The 22510-nt window shown below is 45.5% G+C and overlaps 2 protein-coding genes across 8 annotated transcripts in view; both read right to left on the bottom strand.

Moving 5' to 3' along the window:
* Positions 1–22510, bottom strand: part of LOC134207899 (tau-tubulin kinase homolog Asator) — a 181327-nt gene that overhangs the window by 62073 nt on the left and 96744 nt on the right. The window lies entirely within an intron of this gene.
* Positions 5243–8122, bottom strand: LOC134217649 (serine protease persephone-like). Of its 4 annotated transcripts, none has more exons than XM_062696461.1 (5): positions 7953–8122; positions 7709–7809; positions 5732–7652; positions 5509–5680; positions 5243–5446 (listed from the first exon to the last, which is right to left on the bottom strand). In XM_062696461.1, exons 1-3 carry the CDS (start codon positions 8101–8103, stop codon positions 6333–6335), a joined length of 1572 nt encoding a protein of 523 aa, XP_062552445.1. In that variant the 5' UTR covers positions 8104–8122; the 3' UTR covers positions 5243–5446; positions 5509–5680; positions 5732–6332. The 4 variants fall into 4 exon arrangements, with proteins under 4 accessions (XP_062552445.1, XP_062552457.1, XP_062552450.1 ...); XM_062696473.1 differs by having other exon boundaries at positions 5509–6449; positions 6507–7652; XM_062696466.1 differs by having other exon boundaries at positions 5243–5441; positions 5509–7652.

Below are 22510 nucleotides of genomic sequence, written 5' to 3'. Positions count from 1 at the left end.
GAATTCCTCCGGAAGTTTGTCTAGGAATTCCTCCGGAAGTTCCTCTAGGAATTCCTCCGGAAGTTCCTCTAGGAATTCTTTCAGAAGTTCCTCTAGGAATTCCTCCGGAAGTTCCTCTAGGAATTTCTCCGGAAGTTCCTCTAGGAATTCCTCCGGAAGTTCCTCTAGGAATTCCTCCGGAAGTTCCTCTAGGAATTCCTCCGGAAGTTCCTCTAGGAATTCCTCCGGAAGTTCCTCTAGGAATTCCTCCGAAAGTTCCTCTAGGAATTCCTCCGGAAGTTCCTCTAGGAATTCCTCCGGAAGTTCCTCTAGGAATTCCTCCGGAAGTTCCTCTAGAAATACCTCCGGAAGTTCCTCTAGGAATACCTCCGGAAGTTCCTCTAGGAATTCCTCCGGAAGTTCCTCTAGGAATTCCTCCGGAAGTTCCTCTAGGAATTCCTCCGGAAGTTCCTCTAGGAATTCCTCCGGAAGTTCCTCTAGGAATTCCTCCGGAAGTTCCTCTAGGAATTCCTCCGGAAGTTCCTCTAGGAATTCCTGGAGGAACTTCCAAAAGAATTGCTGGAAAACCTTCTGAAGGAATCGCTGGTGGAATTTCTGAAAGAATTTTTCGAAGAAAAACCTGGAGGAACTCCCGAAGGAATTCCTGGGAAAAATTTCGAAGGAATTCCTGGAGGAACTTCCGAAGGTATTCCTGAAGGAACTTCTGACCTGAGAAAATTCCTGGAGGAACTTCCGATGGAATTCTTGAAGGAACTTCCTAAGGAAATTCTGGACGCATTTCCGAAGGCATTCCTGGAGGACAGAATTGTTGGGGAAGCTTCTTAAGAAATTGCTGGTGGAACTACCGGAGGAATTCCTGGAGGAACTTCCGAACGAATTCCTGGAGGAACTTCCGAAGGAATTCCTGCAGGAACTTCTGAAGGAATTGATGGAGGAACTTCTGAAGGAATTCTTGGAGGAACTTGCGGAGGAACTCCTCAAGAAATTTCAAAAGGAACTTCCGAAGGAATTTCTGGAGGAGCTTCTGAAGGAATACCTGGAGGATCTTACGAAGGAATCCCTGGAGGAACTTTTGAAGGAATTGTTGGAGAAATTCTGAAGAAATTGTTGGAGGAGCTCCAGAAGGAATTCCTGGAGAAAATTCTGATCTTCCGAAGGAATTCCTTAAAAAACTTCCTCAGGATTACCGGAGGAGCATCCAAAGGAATTCCTGGAGGAACTTGCTAAGGAATCCCTGGAGCAATTTCTGAAGGAATTCCAGGAACTTGCAAAGGAATTCCGACAGAAACTTTCGAAGGAAATCCTGGAGAAACTTCCGAAAAAAATCTTGGAGAAACTTCCAAAGGAATTCCTGGTGGAACTTCTGATGGAATTCCTGGAAGAACTTCCGAAGAATTTCCTGGAGAAACTTCCGAAGGAATTCCTGGAGGAACTTCCGAAGGAATTCCTGAAGGAACTTTTGATCTGAGGGAATTCCTGAAAGAACTTTCGAAAGAATTCTGGTAGGAACTTCCGAAGAAAACTTTGGACGAATTTCCGAAGGAATTACTGAAGGAACTTCCGAAAGAATTACTGTGGGAGCATCCGAAAAAAAAATCCTGGAGGAATTTATGACGGAATTGTTGGAGGAGCTTTATAAGAAATTGCTGGCAGAACTACCGGAGGAATTCCTGGAGGAACTTCCGACAGAATTCTTGGAGAAATTTCTGAAATAATTCCTGGAGGATCTTCCGAAGGAATCTCCGGAGCAATTTCCGAAGGAATTGATAGAGGAACTTCTGAGGGAATTCCTGGAGCAACTTGCGAAGGAACTCCTCAATGAACTTCTGGAGAAATTCCTTGAGGATCTTCCGAAGGAATTCCTGGAGGAACTTCTGAAGCAATTCCTGATTGAACTTCCAAAGAAATTCCTGGAGAAACTTCCGAAGGAATTTCTGGAGGATCTTTGAAGGAATCGCTGGAAGAATTTCTGAAGGAATTTCTTGAAGAACTTCCAAAGAAATTCCTTGAGAAACTTCCGAAGGAATTTCTGGAGGAACTTCCGAAGAAATTTCTGGAGGAACTTCCGAAGAAATTCGTGGAGGAACTTCCGAAGGAATTCCTGGAGGAATTATCGAAAGAGTTCCTGGAGGAACTTCAGAAGGAAATCCTGGATGAACTTCCGGAGGAACTTCCGAAATAATTCCTGGAGGAACTTCAGAAGGAATTCCTGGAGGAACTTCGAAGGAATTCCTGGTGGAACTTCCGAAGGAACTCCTGGAGGAACCGGCCCTGCTGGTTGAAAACGCCGCCGTAAATAAAATTTCATTCACGGCACAGCTAAAATTATAAAAATACATTTCGTGATAATTTTTAAGGAATATTTGGAAAATTCTAAAATAATGTTCGGGGAAATTGAAGTATAAATTCTTGATGAAATTCCTGAAAAAATCGGGAGCTCTTTAAAAAATCTAGAAATTTTCCTACATAAATTAGCGGAGGACTTTCTGGAAAACAATCTCAGTCATTGAATGATGAATTTTCATCAGGGGGAAGAAATTGAATAAAATCTACAAAAGTAGTTGCGGGATTCCAATACGGACAAGTAAAATAAGCGAGAACTGCCATACTTTAATTTTCGGAAGTTACTCATGAGTGCTCATAAATATGCAAGCATATGATATAAACATATACAATACATAGAATTTGAATATGAAAATTGAAAACTTACGTCACAAAACAAATGAAAATAAATATTTAAAATAAAACATAAAAATAAAAATTATAATAAAAAATAAAATAAAAAATTAAAATTAAAATTAAACAATTAAAAATTTAAAATTAAAATTATGCACAAATTTATAGTTGTGGAAACAGTCAAATGCTTCTGAAATAAATAAAATGTGGATTTATCTAAAAATGTCTTTTTGATCAAGAAAGAAAAAGTCCAAATCCCCCTATAGCCCCGCTACTGCAAGCGGGGTTTTCCCGACCGGTTTTTACGTCGTTTTTTCAGTTACATCGACTATATTACGTCTAAAATGAATTACATTGCTTTAATTTGAAGACGAAATATCAAGTACGTCAACTTTTTGTTACGCCATTCAGATGTAATAAAACATTCTATTTACGACGGCGATGATGTGCATCATATCTGATGTGATATTACTTTTTATTTTTTACTGTGTAGCTGAATGCGTGTGAGTCTACATAATTGGCTTTCCTATAAATGGTTCATTTTCCTTTCCAACTTCACTTCCTCTTCCTTTCCTCTTTTCACTTCATTTTCCGTCAGGTAAATGATGAGAAAGGCCAGTGAAGGCGATGGCACAAATCTCCCAAATTGAGGGGAACGTGCCTCCTGAGCCGACGTTCTGATACCTGATACCTGATGGGTACAGTATGATGTACCGCAGAAAGGATCTAGGCCAATTAACCGTGTGTTTGAACCTCGTTTCGCAAGCTTTTGATTCCTCAAGAGATCCCTCTGAGAAGAATTTCCTGGAATTCCTTCAGAATTTCTTCAGACATTCCCCTCGGACATTCCTCCGGAAATTGTAATATTCCTTGAGACCTTCGGAAATTCCTTTGATTTTTTTTAGGAACCCGAAATTCTTTTAGGAATCAGTCGAAAATTACTTTAAGAGTTCTTTCCGAAATTTCATCTGGAAGTTCCTTTGAAATTTCCGTTAAAATCTCTTCAGATAAGTCTATTAGTATTTCCCATTCCATTTTTTAATAAATTTTCGGAAAAATTCTTCCAACTAAATTTCTGGAATAATTCCTGCAGGAATTTCTAGAGAAATTCCGTATGGTTTTTACAAAAATCATTTCCGCAGGATTTCTTGGAGGAAGTTTCCAAAGAATTTTCCAAAGAATTTCCTAATGAATTTTTGAAAAGGATTTCTCCTAATTTCAAAAACATTTTTGAAATTTTCTAATTTTTCTTCTTTAAATTTTCAAAGGAATTAATTTCTTCAACCATCGCCATCGTCTGCGCTCAATGCAGAACAAATCTATATAATAAAAATAAGTTGAGATTTCCTTCGTGAAGATTTAACTCGGGAATGGGTTGACCGATTTACAAGATTTTTTTCCCTAATCGATTCGTTTTGAGATTCACAAGGTTTGTGTATACAAAAAGTTGGTGAATTTAACGGGGAAATGTAAAAATTATTAGAACACAATTTTGGGTTAGCTGTTGAGAAAAACAAAACAAAAAAAGCCTAGAAGAAAGTGTTTTTTGTATAAGCGAAAAGGGAATACAATATTCTATAAAAATCTCGTGTGTGTGTTTTGGTTTCTTGCCAGAAGCTCCCTCAGTCCACCAGCTGCCAAAAAAGAGTAAATTTTCGGTTCTTGTCAGGGACAAGAAGAGTTAATGGTTATTTTGCATTAAGACAGTTCCATCCCGCTGGATTCAATTGAGGCCGATCGTCGCCAATGCGAACCTCACTGTCTGAGTACCGGCATCGTAATGCGTTCAGCACGACATCGTAATGGACCGTCATTGTCGGCCGCTATAGATTCACTTTTGCTTGCCAGATACCATCGTCCGCGGCCTCCGAAAGCCGTATTTGCCGGACACAACCTAGTAGCATCTGGCTACCGGACGTAATCCATCGGTCCTTGCCGATCATCATCAGGACCAGCGGCATTCTAGAGCCGCTTTATCTGACCGCTATTATAGTCGGCCAAGGAAACATCGTGAGTCGTACACCACCCATCGGCATTTTAGATTTGGACCACACAACGCTCGTTGGCGGCAATCCATCCGCCTCGTCAATCACCATCACCAGTCACTGTCACCAGCACCCACGACTTGCGTGAACCGCACTCGCTGGCCATCCCCGAACCGCAATTGTCGGCCTAGCCATATTCTCCGGCCGCATTCGACAGACAGACGACTACCAAAATTTCGAAATAAATAAATCAATTAATATTGCGTCAAATAGAATTTACACGCTCCGAAAACGTCCTGAGACCCGGAGCTGCGCCCGCTCCCGCTAAGCTTTAGTGGCTAGACCAGCGGCTTGGGGGTTTGGACAGTGCCCTTCCGGCACTGAGTGGTTCCGGAGCCCAAATAATAGAGTCTTATAACTCTGTCAGACCATCGTATGAAATTTCATACATGGGATATCTCAACTTCCAAGGTATTTCAAACGGAAATATTTTAGGGAAATATTCGAATCATTTAAAATTGGTCTTATTCATCATTAATAAATAATATCACATTTTAGAAAGTCTCCCAATTATAAATAAGCATTCGGACAGCAAACAATTGGTTGGAATTTCTCGAAAAAGCAGTGCTTAATCTTCGCCAACCCTTTCCGATGTTCTGCTAGGAGTCGCAAGCAATGTTCGACGGGAACGCACTGTCCCAGGTCCTCCTCACCATCCATGTGGCATGGACTATTAATGAAATATTCCTGTTGCGTTAAAGTTTCCTCAGCTATTCTCGCCTGTACTGCATGAATCAGTGATTTTTTATTAGTTAAATAGATAAAGCGCAGCAACTACGGAACTAACTTTTGCGATTCAGAACTACTGACTCGATCCAGGAGCGATGCCGAGCAATTGGAACTGCGTTCAGCTGAACATCACGGCCTGCGCAGCTCGAACTCTTCGTATTAACGCCGTATATGTATTGAACATCTGCGCTGTGCGAACGAACGTTCGCAACTGACGCTCCGGGTTGCACCTGGAATAGAACCATTTATTTAAAGCTAGGCATCTTAGTTCGACTTATTACCGCACAGCTTCCCGGCACTAGATGTTCCTTATTATGCGTGCATAAGAATTGCATAAGACAATGTGAGCCACCCACCGCGAGTTGGCATCGGTGGTGATGAAATAGAGGTGGTAGAAGAATTTGTGTACTTGGGCTCACTGGTGACTGCCGAAAATGATACCAGCAGAGAAATTCGGAGGCGTATAGTGGCTGGAAATCGTGCGTACTTTGGACTCCGCAAGACGCTTCGATCGAATAGAGTTCGCCGCCGTACCAAACTGACCATCTACAAAACGCTCATTAGACCGGTAGTCCTCTACGGACACGAGACCTGGACGATGCTCGTGGAGGACCAACGCGCACTCGGAGTTTTCGAAAGGAAAGTGCTGCGTACCATCTATGGTGGGGTACAGATGGCGGACGGTACATGGAGGAGGCGAATGAACCACGAGTTGCATCAGCTGTTGGGAGAACCATCCATCGTTCACACCGCGAAAATCGGACGACTGCGGTGGGCCGGGCACGTAGCCAGAATGTCGGACAATAACCCGGTGAAAATGGTTCTCGACAACGATCCGACGGGCACAAGAAGGCGAGGTGCGCAGCGGGCAAGGTGGATCGATCAGGTGGAAGATGACTTGCGGACCCTCCGTAGACTGCGTGGCTGGCGACGTGTTGCCATGGACCGAGCCGAATGGAGAAGACTCTTACATACCGCACAGGCCACTTCGGCCTTAGTCTGAAATAATAATAATAATAATAAGAATTGTTCGGTGCAATATTTGTCCTGGGATACCAATGCGTATATGACCAGTTGATCCTTGGAATGTGGGTCGATGGCTGACACAGAAAGTCTCGGAAGCGAAGTGGCTGGTACCTTCGGTAAACACGCAGGGGCGGCAGAAACTACATATTGATTGGGATTCATATACATGTCCAATTCAAGAATAGCCAAATTGTGCTCTTCCTTGTGAGCTTCGGGGTGAAATGTGATTTTTGTAATGTTTATCCGATCTCTTTGGTGCAGTATGTGTGTTGGTTTGTTTTGTCCCATCACACAGTCGGCTGAAGTGATGACGTGCCGGTAGTCTATCAGCGTCCCTCCACAGTTGGATTCACCATTCCTGTTGTACTTCAAATAGACATGAGAGGCAGTATAAACTTCTGAAGCCATAACTGAACCTGTGGCCTTGTGATAGTATCTGGCACATTTTGTATGTCGAGTACAATTTTGATAATCGAACGAAACTCCAGTGACAGCCTCGATCCAATCGATATAAGATGCCACTCTAGTGTACAAACCCATCGATCCGTCGTGGCATCCTGTCCCGATAGACACAATACCTGCAACGAACGGGATTTTCTTTTTCTCAGAAGGATCAACCAAATCAATCAATATCGGGCCACCGGAATCACCGTAACAAGCATCCTTATTTGGTGAAGCCGCACAAAATTGACTTGATTTTATGCCTTCCGCTACCTTACGATAAGCCGAGAACTGTTGGCTGCAATCTGCTTCATCAAGTAAAGAAAGATCCGCCTTCAGCAGTACCGGACTTGAGTCGGATCCGAAATCTGTTGCACCAAATCCCATCACCGTCATTTGGTCAAAATTCAAACTCATTTCGGTCCAAAGGCAAACCGAGCAAACGAACGGTCCAGGTTCAGCACTCCGTTCCAGTTCGATTAGTGCAATATCATGATAGGATCGCGCTATCCTATGATCGGGATGCCTGACAAAACGTTTGATCGCGATCTGTTGAGCATTATGGTCTCCGTCCGGACTGGACAAATCAACATCTCCCAGTCGAACCGTGTCTGGTCTATATAGATTGGCGTCCGCGGCGCAGTGAGCAGCCGTTAGAACGTAGTCCAGCGTGATCAGCATTCCTCCGCAGAGATAATCGATCTTCGATGAGCTGCGAGTCCAGCCGATGGCAACCTACGGAGGAAAATAATTCATCACAGTTCGATTACGAAACTGGAGTCGATACTCACGAAAGAACTGTATTCTCCCAACTCAACAAGCTTCCCATTGTGTACAGCTGGGTAAGCGTAGCTATTGAATTCCTTATCTTTGTAGAACCGCTCAATACAATCTGTGACAAATTGGGTAACAACTTCAAATTTTCTCAGAGTACAAAAAAAATGCAACTACTCAACTGCTATTACAGATTTCAATAGAATACTTCTTTGAAAATTTTGAAAAGTCGTATTAGCTTCATGTGAAAACTATTTGTACCTTCTAGGTTCACTCGCGAAGCATAATCACTTGGTGGGGTCTGCACGAAAGAATCTAAGTCAACCCCGCTCCAAAAATCACCGTCACACTTCCCGCTGCTAATTGTGAACAGAGCAAAAATATCACACCATGCGGCTCTGCGATGGAACATGTTTTGGCACAACTCGATGCTTTCGGCTCGACCGTTGTATTCTATCTGAGATGCGAGCTCCTGTCATTGTGATATGCATAATAATTTATAAAGTTAAGTAATTCAGAAACTTGTTTTACTCGCAATTCTTCTTCTTCCGTGACTCTACGCTCCAACTGGAACATGGACTGCTTTTCAACAACACTAATGGCTTGTCATAAGACGAGTTTGTACAATCCCATTGAATTCCACCACTTAATTGTATATTGACAGATACGTATTTCGACCTCAACAGTAAGGCCGTCTTCAGTGTCTCGTACTTGACTCGACTTGTACTATTAGAATTTATTTAGCTATTTATTAATTGATAGCTTTTCTATGCCCACCATTGCATGAGTATGTATCTTGTGTGGCAAGTATACAATGGATACACTATGCCCAAAAACATCCCCGGATTGGCAATCCTACGCCTTTCCTCGCAAGACTAACTGGAGACCCTTTTACTCGCAATTAAGTAGCGGAAATTAGAAACTTGTTGCAGTAAACGAATAGAATCCGATAAACTAGGTATTGTAATATTGATGTATGCTTTATATGGTACTGAGTGCGACTCGTTTGTTACCGTGATCGTCGTGATCACTTAGATGAAAATCCACAACTCATGTGCGCTTCCAAGAGAAATTTCTGGGATGCGGTATGTGGAGAATAGCGAGGTTTGTTTTGGAATTCAATATGCCGGCCCGGGTGTGACGACAGCGTGCAGTTTGATCGAAGCAGGCTTTGCTTGCAGTGACTTATCGTTTGATGTGATGGAGCAGTTGATTCAAAAGTATAAGATTGCGAATGTACTGGTACTACAATTGTCAAACCGATGTTGGTGATAATATTGCCTGATTTTCTCAAAATTGCACGCGGCGTATCCTTCAGGAAAGGTACCGCGCTTTCTGCACCCCGTTTACTTGAGTCTTATGGGTGCATAGCATTGCTGTGTATCGTTTGGCGCGGCCGCACCTTTCGACGGTGATTCGCCGCGTGGAGTTTTGTACAAGTACCCATTTGGGAACATTACAAACGCCGCGCAGTGTATCATATCCAGAAAATCTGACAATATCAAACAAGCACTACACCATGATGCATAAATTATGGCCAATTGAAACTTGTTGAAGAATAATTTGGCAAAATAATTTAAATGACTACAGCGCCACTAGTGTTCTAGTAATTATGCTTCTATTGATGGAGCCCAGGACATTCTTCTTGATAGCGGTAGTTTATTATTTATTTATTCAGATTAAGGCCGAAGTGGCCTGTGCGGTATATAAGAGTCTTCTCCATTCAGCTCGTTCCATGGCTACACGTCGTCAACCACGCAGTCTACGGAGGGTCCGCAAGTCATCTTCCACCTGATCGATCCACCTTGCACGCTGCGCACCTCGCCTTCTTGTGCCCGTCGGATTGTTGTCGAGAACCATTTTTACCGGGTTACTGCCTGTACGCGATGAACGCTTTCTCGGACACCAACATCCAGCAGCAAAACCTGAAGGGGCGTGGTCTCGGCTCGCATATGTCGGTAGCCGTTGCAAACAAATCAATTATAAAATACATGTCCCATTCAGTTTCTGTTCATTCTGTATTCAAACTTTGTTCAGTTAACATCAATAAACAGTAAAAGTTAAAAGCAGTGTTTTCTTCAAAAAGAAGAAGATCCCCGAGAGGCAGCTGAGTGGAAGCGAATCTGGCCAACAAGGCGACCAACGTCTTGATGCGAGCTTCGTCCCAGAGTCGGCGAACGTGTTGCATCTTGTCGCTTGCTGTGAATAGTCTCGAACATCGCGGAGCGGGGCGAGTCGTGACGTGTGCGGTCGGCACCGGCATTTGTGTACGGTGTTGGCGGTGGATCGCTGGAGCGGATGCCAAAGAAAGAGTTAATATAATTTTCTGAAGCCATTTTGGCTTTCGGCATTGCTCCTGGCGCATTCATTGCACATTTCGTCTGGTGTGGCGTTTGCAGCAGTGGTGTGTGTCGGTACAGGAAGTGCCGTGGTCCTTCACGAGAGCCGATTGATGGTGGTGGTTGTGTGGAGCACGACTGTCAGTGGGTGGTGGCTGGTGATCGTGTCAATGGTGGATACGACCGTCGGTCCGGATCATCGTTATCGGTGGCTGTGTTAGAGGAGAACATAGCTGCCGGTTGGAATTTCTGGTAGCTGTGGTGTGTGCGAGTACAGCTATCGGTCATACGTCGTCCTACCGCTGGCGGTTTCGAGGTGGTTTGCAGCTGGTGGTATTTCCCGTCGCAGTCGGTGGCTCATCACAAGGTAAGCGTTCCCTCCTACTCAATATTGGGTGAATGTGCAACGATAGGTGGTACTTAAGGTACGAGTGTGAGAGACTTGTATACCCAACACTGCCCGACATTCTGGCTACGTGCCCGGCCCACCGCAGTCGTCCAATTTTCGCGGTGTGAACGATGGATGGTTCTCCCAACAGCTGATGCAACTCGTGGTTCATTCGCCTCCTCCACGTACCGTCCGCCATCTGCACCCCACCATAGATGGTACGCAGCACTTTCCTTTCGAAAACTCCAAGTGCGCGTTGGTCCTCCACGAGCATCGTCCAGGTCTCGTGTCCGTAGAGAACTACCGGTCTAATGAGCGTTTTGTAGATTGTCAGTTTGGTACGGCAGCGAACTCGTTACCGCTCAGCTTCTGAGACGTGCAGACGTGTTTCCGATTGCGCTCTTGGAAAGTCAAGTGATCGTTTACAGTGGTTAAAGTTCGATTCCGTCTGTGCCGCGTCGCGCGTTTTAGTGATCCGCGATGAGGCGAGAAAATACTTTTCGTATTGACTATTCGAGTTTCCCGGTGAAGCCGTCATTCGAAAAGGTTCACGGCTTTTGCCGCACGGTACTCGGCCTGAAGAAAGAAGAAGTGTTGAGACTACAGTGCCACAGAGGTGAACAATGTGCGTTCGTCAAGGTTGACAACCTGGCGCTCGCACAACGAATAGTGCAAGAACATGACGAGAAGCATGAAGTGGAGCACGCGGGAAAAAGTACAAGCTTCGCATCACCATGGAAGACGGATGTTTTTTTTTTTTTTTTTTTTTCTTGAGCAAGGGTAAACGGAAATCTGCAACCAGACACCTGAGGAGGTACTCAGGTAGTGTGGGGATGGGTATGTCATGTAACTCTTACCCGACCCACTAAAACCAAAACCCTTTCGCCAGTCCGTACCCCCGGCCCGCAATTAAGCAATACATCAGGGGGGGACTATTGAGAACGCTCACGCCTATGCTAACGCACTTGACGTCAATACACACAACATCGACTTCAAGGGTGGCTACCTCACCACCCGTCGATCGCAAGCTATGATAGTAACCTAACGGTCCGTATCATAATCTCACGTTGAGACGAGCACCCCGACAACAACCACCGCGCGTGAACCGCAATGACCTCTATATCTACATACTGAGGTCCCGCAGCCCACCCGCGACATGTTGGTTGTCGGGGTGAGCAAGGTGTTCACTGCATCACAGGTGCCCTTACTGCACTCGTTGGTTTTGTTCAAGACGCCACCACCGCTGCAGTTTCGACATGATCTGTTGAGATGCTGTGTTCACCGCATTCCATATAGCTTCTTCCCGGCACATCCTCTCGACGAGGTTGTCCGGGGTTGTATCCATACCACTAATAAGCAGCATGGTATTGCGTTCTACCTCGAATCGCGGGCATGCGAACATCACATGCTCTGCCGATTCTACCTCACCTACACATTCAGGACACTCCGCAGAATCTGCGAAGCCAAACCTGTGTAGGAATTTCTTAAAGCAGCCATGTTCAGACAACACCTGTGTTAGGTGGAAGTTGACTTGACCATGCTTCCTATCAACCCAGTTGGACACATCCGGAATCAGTCTGTGGGTCCAACGACCTTTGACTGCGGTGTCCCATGCTCTTTGCCATTTGAGCAACGAAGCTGCTCTCTTGACACGTCGCACTTGCACCGAGTCCCTTTCGTTGTAGCACTCCACATCCTCCTCTAGGAGTGTGTCTATCGGCATCATTCCAGCTATAACGCACACCGCCTCATATGATATGGTGCGATATGCGCTCGCGACACGTAAGCACATCAGCCGGTGTACTCTGATCAATTTCTTTACATTGTACTCGGCTTTTAGTGCTACGGCCCATGCCGGCACGCCATAACGGATGATAGACAATGCTACGCCAGCTATCAGCCTACGCACTTGACTATGCACCGCCGATCTGTTGGACATCATTCGTGATAAAGATTTTATCGCCAATGAAGCCTGCTGACATGCATAATCGACGTGGCTCGTAAAATTGAGCTTATCATCGATCATCACGCCCAGATGCTTGAGAGACCTCACGGAGTTAACTGTGCAGGTCCCTACTCTTATCCTCGCCTGTTGCAGCCCATGACGGTTATGCACTACCACAACTTCTGTCTTGTGATGTGCAAGGGACAACCGCCTCGAGTTGAGCCATTCCTCCACTCTGCCAATCGCGTATGAAGCCTTCAGTTCGACTTCGACGAGAGTGTCACCTGCTACTTCTAGCATTACGTCATCCGCGAAGCCTTCTATCTTCACTCCGGCCGGAAGACTTAGGCGTAATACTCCATCGTACATAATATGAATATTATGTACGATGGAAGATGGATGTGTAGAGGTTAAAGTGCACGACCTGCCAGAAAACGTCCCCGAAGAAAAAATCGTGGAATTCTTGAGTGCGTTCGGTGAAGTGTTTTCGCTGCGAGAGCTAACATGGGGAGAAGGGTTCGAGTTCGGTGGGATACCGCTCGGCATTTGGTCGGCCCGAATGCTAGTCCATCGAAACATCGATTCGTGGGTAACGATCGATGGACAGCAGGCCTACATTGTTTACAAGGGGCAGATCGTCTCTTGTAAATACTGCAAAGAGCAAGCGCACACTGGCATATCGTGTGTCCAGAACAAAAAGCTGCTAGTCCAGAAGAGCTATGCGAACGTGGCGAAGCAAACTGGGCCACGACAACCACCGAAGAAGGCGAACGGTGCAAAACCCCCAAGCGCCAAACCGGTCGGTCAGCGTTCTGTCGCTCCACCACCAGCATCGCTGGAGGCTTTCCCCGAGCTGCCACAGCCGTCGAGTCAGACCGAACCGTCTGGCTCAATAAACCCAACTGCAAGCCAGCCGACTGCGCCCATTGCACGAACGGTGTCTCCCAACCCGTTGCAAACACAAATCGCGCGCAGCACGTCGTCGTCGTTGCGCACACAACCACAGACCGCTGAAGTGGTCTTGGTTGACATATTCAAACACCCAGCAACCGCGTTGCGAGCCGAAGATCGACTCGCCGGCAACGTCACGGACGATTCATCCACATCGACGAGAAGCAGCCGAAGCCGTGGACGCCCGTCCGGCAAGAAACAGCGATGCAACGACGGTGACGGCGAGCAGGATGTGGACTTTCTTCCATAAATGGCTCTCACGTCTTACAACCTCGCATCCATCAACATCGGCACGATCACGAACCCCACAAAACTGAACGCACTCCGAACCTTCATAAGCAGCCAAAACCTCGATATCGTGTGTCTGCAGGAAGTCGAGAACGAACAGCTTTCCTTGCCTGGCTTTGTCGTTTTCGCGAATGTGGACCACACGAGGAGAGGCACAGCTGTTGCGGTGAAGGAGCACATCCATGTCACTCACGTGGAGAAGAGCCTGGACAGCCGACTAATCGCGCTGCGAGTGCACGACACAACGATCTGCAACGTCTACGCTCCCTCCGGCACTGCTCAGCGCGCTGCTAGAGAGGAGTTCTTCAATGGCACGCTTGCCTATTATCTCCACCACCACACCGAGAACGTCATCGTAGCTGGCGATTCGTCGTGCTGCGTGCGTGCGATTCGTCCAGCCCGAACACCAGTCCTTCTCTTAAAACCGCTGTACAGCAGCTGCAGCTATATGATGTGTGGGAGAAGCTATGTCCACGTGATGCCGGTTTTACGTATGTCTGTCGAAACGCGCGATCTCGCCTCGATCGGATATACGTGAGCCGCGGTCTTCGCGACAAATTGCAGTCCGCCTACACGCACGTTTGCTGTTTTACAGACCACAAAGCGCTAACGCTCAGACTCTGTCTCCCTCCACTGGGACATGAGCCCGGGCGCGGTTTCTGGGCTCTTCGACCGCATCTTCTAACCGAAGAAAACGTTGCTGAGTTCCGATATAAGTGGCAATATTGGACCCGGCAGCGCAGAAACTACGGGTCGTGGATGGAATGGTGGCTGTCGTACGCTAAGCCAAAAATCAAGTCCTTTTCAAGTGGAAATCTCGAACCGTCTTCGAGGAATTCCACGACGCGCACCAGCACCTTTATGCGCAACTACGGCTAGCGTACGACGGCTACTATCTGCAGCCACAAACCATAACCACCATCAACCGGCTGAAAGGAGAAATGTTGGCACTGCAGCGTAATTTCTCCCACATGTTCATGCGCATCAACGAGACGCACGTGGCAGGAGAGCCAATGTCAATCTTCCAATTGGGGGATAGAAGACGGAAGAAAACCACGATCACGCAGTTACAGACGGGAGAAGACGAAATCATCGTTGAGCTTCAAGCTGTCGAGGCAAATCTGTTTGATGTTTCTTGAGTCTCTACTTTGAAGAAAAAGCAGAAAATGACGACAATGCCAACAACGGGGACGATTTCGCTTGCGAACGTGTTATCCCACCGGACGACCCACTAAACGAAGCGTGCATGGAGGAGATACAAACAGCAGAAATTCTGTCTGCTATCAGGGCGAGCGCACCCAAACGATCCCCCGGTGCCGACGGGATCCCACGAGAATTTTATCTCCGGATGTTCGATGTCATCCACCGTGAGTTGAACATGCTTATGAATGAAGCACTCAACGGAAATCTCCCCATGCCTTCGTAGAGGGCGTCATCGTGTTGGTGAAGAAGAAGGGAGGCGACAACACAGCCCGAGCGTACCGGCCCATATCGCTGCTCAACAGCGATTATAAATTGCTCTCCCGCATCCTGAAAAACAGGATGGAACGAATTATGCAGGCCCACCGCGTCCTAAGCAACGGACAGAAATGTTCAAACGCAGAGCGAAACATCTTCCAGGCCACTCTCGCTCTGAAAGATCGGATCGCCAATCTCCGTCACCACCGTCGCGCCGGTAAGCTCATCAGCTTCGATCTGGAGAACGCCTTCGATCGGGTGCGGCACTCGTTCCTCTTCGAAACCATGCGGTCGCTCGGGTTCAACGAGGAACTCATCTCTCTTCTCTCGAACATAGCCAGTCGGTCCACATCCCGGCTGCTTATCAATGGGCACCTCTCTCGATCGTTTGAGATCACACGGTCGGTGCGGCAAGGCGACCCGTTGTCCATGCATCTGTTCGTACTCTATCTTCATCCACTGGTGTGTAGGCTTGAGCAAGTGTGTGGGGATGATCTACTCGTTGCCTACGCCGACGATATTAGCGTGGTTGTGACGTCATCGTGGCAAATAGAAGCGATGAATGAAATATTTCGTCGCTTTGGGCTTGCCGCCGGCGCAAAATTGAATCTGCAGAAGACGGTTGCAGTGAACGTTGGCGTTTTCGAAGGTAACGAAATTTGTACCCAGTGGCTGCAAACAGCCAACGTAGTCAAGATTCTGGGTGTTACCTTCGCCAACTCGATTAGGCTGATGACTACACTCAACTGGGATGCGCTGGCGGGCAAGTTTTCACAGCAAATGTGGCTGCAGTCCTTGCGCACACTAACTCTTCACCAGAGGGTGATTATGCTGAACACGTTTGGCACATCGAGACTGTGGTACCTTTCGTCTGTACTGCCTCCGCTTGGTGTCCACACAGCGAAAATAACAGCAACGATGGGGACATTCCTGTGGAGAGGAATGGCTGCGCGCGTTCCCATTATGCAGTTGATACGCAAGAAGGAGCACGGCGGTTTAAATTTGCATGTTTTGGCATGCAAAAGCCGTAGTCTGGCCACCAACAGACACTTGAAAGAGATCGACTCCATTCCTTATTATAAATCCCTTCTATTCCACGCAATTCCCCGCCCCGCAATTTCTATTGACAATCCTGACCTAAAATCGATCCTATCAAATTTATCCCAAATTCCCCACCATATCCAACAAAACCCTTCCGCCGATCTGATCCACCGGCACTTCGTCCAGCAAAGCGAACTGCCAAAGGTGGAACGAAACAGTCCAGCGCTTGACTGGCCACGCGCGTGGCGAAATATTGGGATGAAAGAGCTTTCCTCATCGCAGCGATCCAAACTTTACCTGCTGGTGAATGGGAAAATCGAACATCGGAAGCTTCTGCACGTGATGCAACGGGTGGCGGACGAGAACTGTCAACACTGTGACATACACACTGAAAACCAAAACTACCCAAAAGTGGGTTGTTTGCACTCAAAACCGTGGTTTGGGCCAATAACCCAAATTTGAGTAAAATGACTTTTCTGGCACTAGGTAGTTTGCCTTTAATCCCATGTAAACAATTTACCCAAAGCTGAGTTTAATTTATCCAAAGCGGACCTTGATCAACCCAAAATAGAGAATATTGAATTTACTCAAATTTGGGTTATTGGGCTGAGCAACCTCAGTGAGGTGTTTGTATCTTGCTCTAGTTTTGATAGCAATCATGGGACAGAAAGGGAAAACTACCCAAATTTGGGTAAATTTTTTCTGCGATATTCTCAATAGTGCGTATATTGAACTTAAAGTTTGGGTTGATTTATCTGTCCGTGCAGGTACCTGAAACGCTCCAGCACAAGTTCTGTAGCTGCACTCGTGTCGGCCCGGCCTGGACGGTCCTACAGCAGAGGCTAGCCGGCTACACGAATGGTTGGAGGCGACTGTCGTTCGAGGACCTCATGAGACCTGTTTTGCCAGGAATTGGAAGAGCTGCGCGAGTGGAAATTCTCCGCTTGTTTGTGAAGTACATCGTCTTTGTTAACGAGTGTAACGATAGAATTGATGTAGATGCTTTAATGTTCCAATTAGATTTAAATTGATTTGAAAACGCTGAACTACAATTGTAAAAACTGTACATATAATGACAAAATAAAACTGAATTTTAACCACAAAAAAAAAAAAAAAGTTTGGTACGGCGGCGAACTCTATTCGATCGGAGCGTCTTGCGGAGTCCAAAGTATGTACGATTTCCAGCCACTATGCGTCTCCGAATTTCTCTGCTGGTATCATTTTCGGCGGTCACCAGTGAGCCCAAGTACACAAATTCTTCTACCACCTAGATTTCGTCACCACCGATGCAAACTCGTGGTGGGTGGCTCACATTGTCTTCTCTTGAGCCTCTTCCTATCATGTACTTCGTCTTCGACGTGTTGATGACTAGTCCAATCCGCTTGGCTTCCCTCTTCAGTCTGATGTAGGCTTCCTCCATCTTCTCAAAGTTACGTGCCATAATATCTATGTCGTCGGCGAAGCCAAATAGCTGGACGAACTTATTGAAAATTGCACCACTCGTGTTAATCCCTGCCCTTCGTATTACCCCTTCCAAAGCGATGTTGAATAACAGTCACGAAAGACCATCACCTTGCCGTAACCCTCTGCGGGTTTCGAAGGGACTCGAGAATGCCCCTGAAACTCGAACTACGCACATCACCCGATCCATCGTCGCTTTGATCAACCGTGTCAGTTTATCCGGAAATCCGTGTTCGTGCATTAGCTGCCATAGCTGGTCCCGATCGATTGTATCATATGCGGCTTTGAAGTCGATGGATAGATGATGTGTGGGCACGTTGTATTCGCGGCATTTCTGCAGTACTTGGCGAATGGCGAACACCTGGTCCGTGGTGGAGCGTTCGCCCATAAAACCCGCCGTGTACTGCCCCACGAACTCCCTTGAAATTGGTGCTAGTCGACGGCAAAAAATTTGGGAGAGTACCTTGTAGGCGGCGTTCAGCAATGTGATTGCGCGGTAGCTGCTACAATCCAGCTTATTGCCCTTTTTGTAGATGGGACACACGACACCTTCCATCTACTCCTGCGGCAAAACTTCCTCCTCCCAAATCTTGGTAATGACCCAGTGCAGCGCTCTAGCCAGTGCCTCACCACCGTGTTTAAATAGCTCTACTGGTGAACCCCAGGGGCTTTTTTGTTCTTCAGCCGGCCAATCTCCTCCTGGATTTCCTGGTGATCCGAAGCCGGTAGAATTATGTCCTGCGCGCGTTCTCCCAGGTCCATCACCATACCGACATCTTCGTCTGCCACATCGCCATTCAGGTGCTCTTCGTAGTGCTGCCGCCACCTTTGGATCACCTAGCGGTAGTTACCTATGCAAAAACGTTTCCGGAACGGTTATCGAGCTCCAAAAATTATCAAAGCTGATATTTTGATTTATAACTTTTAAACCATCAGTCAGCCTTTTCGCGAAAATGATTGTGCCTTGCAATAAAATAACAACATTCATGACTTATCATAAGACGAGTTCGTACAGTTCTATTTAATTCCACCACTTGATTGTACCTTTGCCAGATACGTATTTCGTGGGCTTCGTGGCCGTGGGGTTAGCGACGTCAATCGTCTATACGCATGTGCTATGGAGTGAGGGTTCGATCCCCGCCCCGGTAAGGAGGAAACTTATCATGATCGAAAAATTCTCCACTGGTCCATTGGGTGTTATGTGTCCTGTCCGTTGTCTCATACTAGGTGTTAAGTGTTCAGTCTGTACGACCTCTGGTCGAAGACGATGTTCCTGTCTTTTTACGGCCTTACTGTTGAGGTCGAAATACGTATGTGTCAAAGGTACAATCAAGTGATGGAACTAAATAGAAATATACACACTTAAAATAAATCGCCGAATTCGGTAAAATTTTACCGAAATCTCAACAGCAGAACTGTTCTGTAAATAATTTTACTGTTTTCGGTGATTTTGACAGTTGAACAATGGAAAAAATCACAGAAAATCTGTAAAATAATTACTGAACAGTTCTGCTGTTGAGATTTCGGTAAAATTTACCGAATACTGTGAAATGAGTTAAGTGTGTACGGACTCGTCTTATGACAAGTAAAGACATTCCACTAAAAGCTCAAAATAACTTTCGTGATCATTTTCCAAGGCTTCCGATCCTTTTGAAAAGAACCTCTGGAACTTCTTGAATGGAGCCTTCCGAACATTTTGGAAGGAGGCTACCTACCATCTTCAAAGGAGGGTTCCGAGCCTTGTGAGAAGAGGCATCCGGGCCTCTTAAAACGACGCATCCTAGCCTCGTGAAAAAAGGTTTCCGAGCCTCTTCAAATCAGGCTTCCTGGCCGCTTCCCAGTCAACCCAAAATCGTATATGATGCAGCATAATATGCTTAAGTGGAGTAGAATACGTACATATAATAAGGGGAAGTACCTATATGGCCTCCACTTTAGCGTCTTATGTGACATCATATATGATCTTGTGTTGACTGGGTTGAAATAAGGCTTCAAGCCCAACAAACAATTCAAGCTGAGTAAGCTAGTTTTTTAGCTGCATAAGCCTATTTCCGGCTGAATAAGCACTTTGTTAGCTTCTAATGTTTGTTGGGAGGCCTTTTGAATGAAGGTTTATACTGTACGCATATTATGTACGTGACAAAGTTTTGAACTAAAAAATACACAAATATCAAAACTTTATCAAAAAGTTTCGATTGGAATTGCCATTACACATGTTTGTCCGTAGTACCCCCTTGGGCCTGCAAAAGTACCCCCAGGGGTACATGTACCCCAGGTTGAGAACCGCTAACTACACGTATCATCTTATATATAAAAATGAAATGGTCTGTGTTCGTATCCGCATAACTCGAAAACGGCTGGATGGATTTTTTCATTTCTTCAGCAGAAACATTCGTTACAGTTTCCGACGGGTTTATATGATATTTCCTAATGCGAAAATAACGAGTAAAGTTGAGCAAATCGTAAAAACTAAAATTGTGATTCCTATGCGAACTTTGCATGGGCAGTTCGGAACGCACATTCTCGCCTACTATGCAGGACAACGTCTGCCGGGTCAACTAGTAGATGATAAATCTAGACTAACATTTGAAAAGGGCGTAACAGCCAAAATTTATTCCTTCTGATTCTTTGTCCCCATATATAGCTTTATATGTAGACGAAGAATCAGAAGGAATAAATTTTGGCTGTTATGCCCTTTTCAAATGTTGGTCTAGAAATATGTTTCCGAATGCCAAGTCCTAGAAATCTAATGTCAATTTCCAAACTTTAATTTTATTATCCAAATTAAACTACCAAATCAAATTAGCAAATCCAATTTTAAATACCAATCATCAAATCTTTAAATTAAATTTTCAATTGTATAAAACTACTTTCAGTCTTCAAAAATCCAATTTTTAGCTCCCAATCCGAACTGTATATCAAATCTCAAATTCCTTCAGACGAAAACGCGCGTGTAAGTGCACAAAAATAAACTGCACCATCTGCAAGCCCTGTAAGTTTCATTAATTTGACGCCTATGCTTGCGATGCACTTATGGGATTGGTTGATTTACTGAAATCGATTGCTAAACTGTTAGCAAGTTTCCAATAGTAAACAATTATACATTATTATACACACTGTAGTCGGTTCTCACGCGTAGTCGGTAGTCGGATTTTCCGCCGGATTTTGGTCCCCGTGTGTGTGTCCGAACTAACCCCCACTGGCTGGCAGTGATGTTATGGAAGAAAGCTGTCTGTTTCACATAGTTTTACTGTCAGATTTAATCCGGGAGTTAGAAAGTGTTAGCTCTACTGCAGCTCCAGTGACCCATTTCAGACTGCCTGGTATTTCATGACCAGTCCGAGGTCACTTTGGCTCACAATGAAACAAAACAAAACATAAACAAACTTCCGGATTAGAAATCCAGCGCGTATTTAGTTTCTTTTATAAATTAAAATTATAGCACAAATTTAATGAAACAATTAAATTAATCCAATTATGTGTGATAGAACTGAGTCACGGAAAAGTGGCGTTGGCGACCTCCGTCTACGATGGAGACCTCCATCTCTCAGATGGTAAGAGCGAAGCCGCAAAAGGAACTTTAATCACTAGCCAACCAAATCACACGCGTATCAATCCAGGTAAATTTCTTTTCAAACGATGTAGAACACCTATTTAGCCTAATAAACAAAAATTGACGGTAGCAAAAATGAATCAATTCTTTTCTCTATCGCGGCATACTCCGATCTCCTTCCGCCGGATTTTGGTCCCCGTGCATTTAAAATTGGCCATGTGGATCATTTTGCATAATTTGGAACTGTTAAAGAGAAAGTGTTATTGGATGTATTTTTACACATAGTGAGAGTAGTTCGAGGATATGTTCTGATAGATTCAGACTGATGATAGACATTTTTCGGAAGGACGGACAAACAAAGCAGCAGAACTATTTCTGAGAAAGGGATAACATCCGTCATTGATGTCGGGGCCGAGCGAATATCCTTAGGACATCCGTCGAATATCTGAATTATCATGGGCTGTGTACTCACAAGTATGTTCTGACAGAACGAGAAGCTCTAGTGATACATAGGCGATGTACCTAATATTCGGATTGGTATCATCTCTTTCTTTGTTTCGTTCTGCCAATCGAGCTCATATTCGTGTGCTAATGGGCGCCTACTATTCGAACGCCGATTGCTTCGATTTAGCAATTCAAATCTTCTTCAAATAATTAATGCTTCCATTTCGTATCTTCGATTATTATTTTAACACAATCTGCTACTACTACAATTGACAAACACCTAATTTTGGAGAATGGATCATATCCACCATTGCCATAATTCGGGCAAACGCCTACTTTTAAAGAAGAAATCACATCCACCATTGCTTTCCAAACGCCTTCATTTAAGCCGCCTACAAGGTACTTTCCCAAATTTTATGCCGTCGACTAGCACCAATTGCAAGAGAGTTCGTGGAGCAGTACCAGGCGGGTTTTATGGGAGAACGCTCCACCACAGACCAGGTGTCCACCATTCGCCAAGTACTGTAGAAATGCCGCGAATACAACGTGCCTACACATCATCTATTCATCGACTTCAAAGCCGCAAATGATACAATCGATCGGGACCAGCTATGGCAGCTAATGCACGAAATACGGATTCCCGGATAAACTGACACGGTTGATCAAAGCGACGATGGATCGGGTGATGTGCGTAGTTCAAGTTTCAGGGACATTCTCGAGTCCCTTCGAAACCCGCAGAGGGTTACGGCAAGGTGATGGTCTTTCGTGTCTGCTATTCAACATCGCTTTGGAAGGGGTAATACGAAGAGCAGGGATCAACACGAGTGGTACAATTTTCAATAAGTCCGTCCAGCTATTTGGCTTCGTCGACGATAAAGATATTATGGCACGTAACTTTGAGAAGATGGAGGAAGCCTACATCAGACTGAAGAGGGAAGCCAAGCGGATCGG

Source organism: Armigeres subalbatus, chromosome 1 (assembly GCF_024139115.2).
Source record: "Armigeres subalbatus isolate Guangzhou_Male chromosome 1, GZ_Asu_2, whole genome shotgun sequence".
NCBI classification, from domain to species: Eukaryota; Metazoa; Arthropoda; class Insecta; order Diptera; family Culicidae; genus Armigeres; species Armigeres subalbatus.
Note: the sequence above shows the minus strand (reverse complement) of the source record. Positions and strands in the feature narration are given on the sequence as shown.

Coding starts and splice junctions, on each gene's coding strand:
- LOC134217649 (XM_062696466.1), bottom strand. CDS start 8,103: ATGTTCCATCGCAGAGCCGCATGGTGTGATATTTTTGCTCTGTTCACA. Junction 7,810..7,952: donor TTCGCGAGTGAACCTAGAAG/GTACAAATAGTT, acceptor AATTTGTCACAG/ATTGTATTGAGCGGTTCTAC. Junction 7,653..7,708: donor TGGGAGAATACAGTTCTTTC/GTGAGTATCGAC, acceptor TTTCCTCCGTAG/GTTGCCATCGGCTGGACTCG.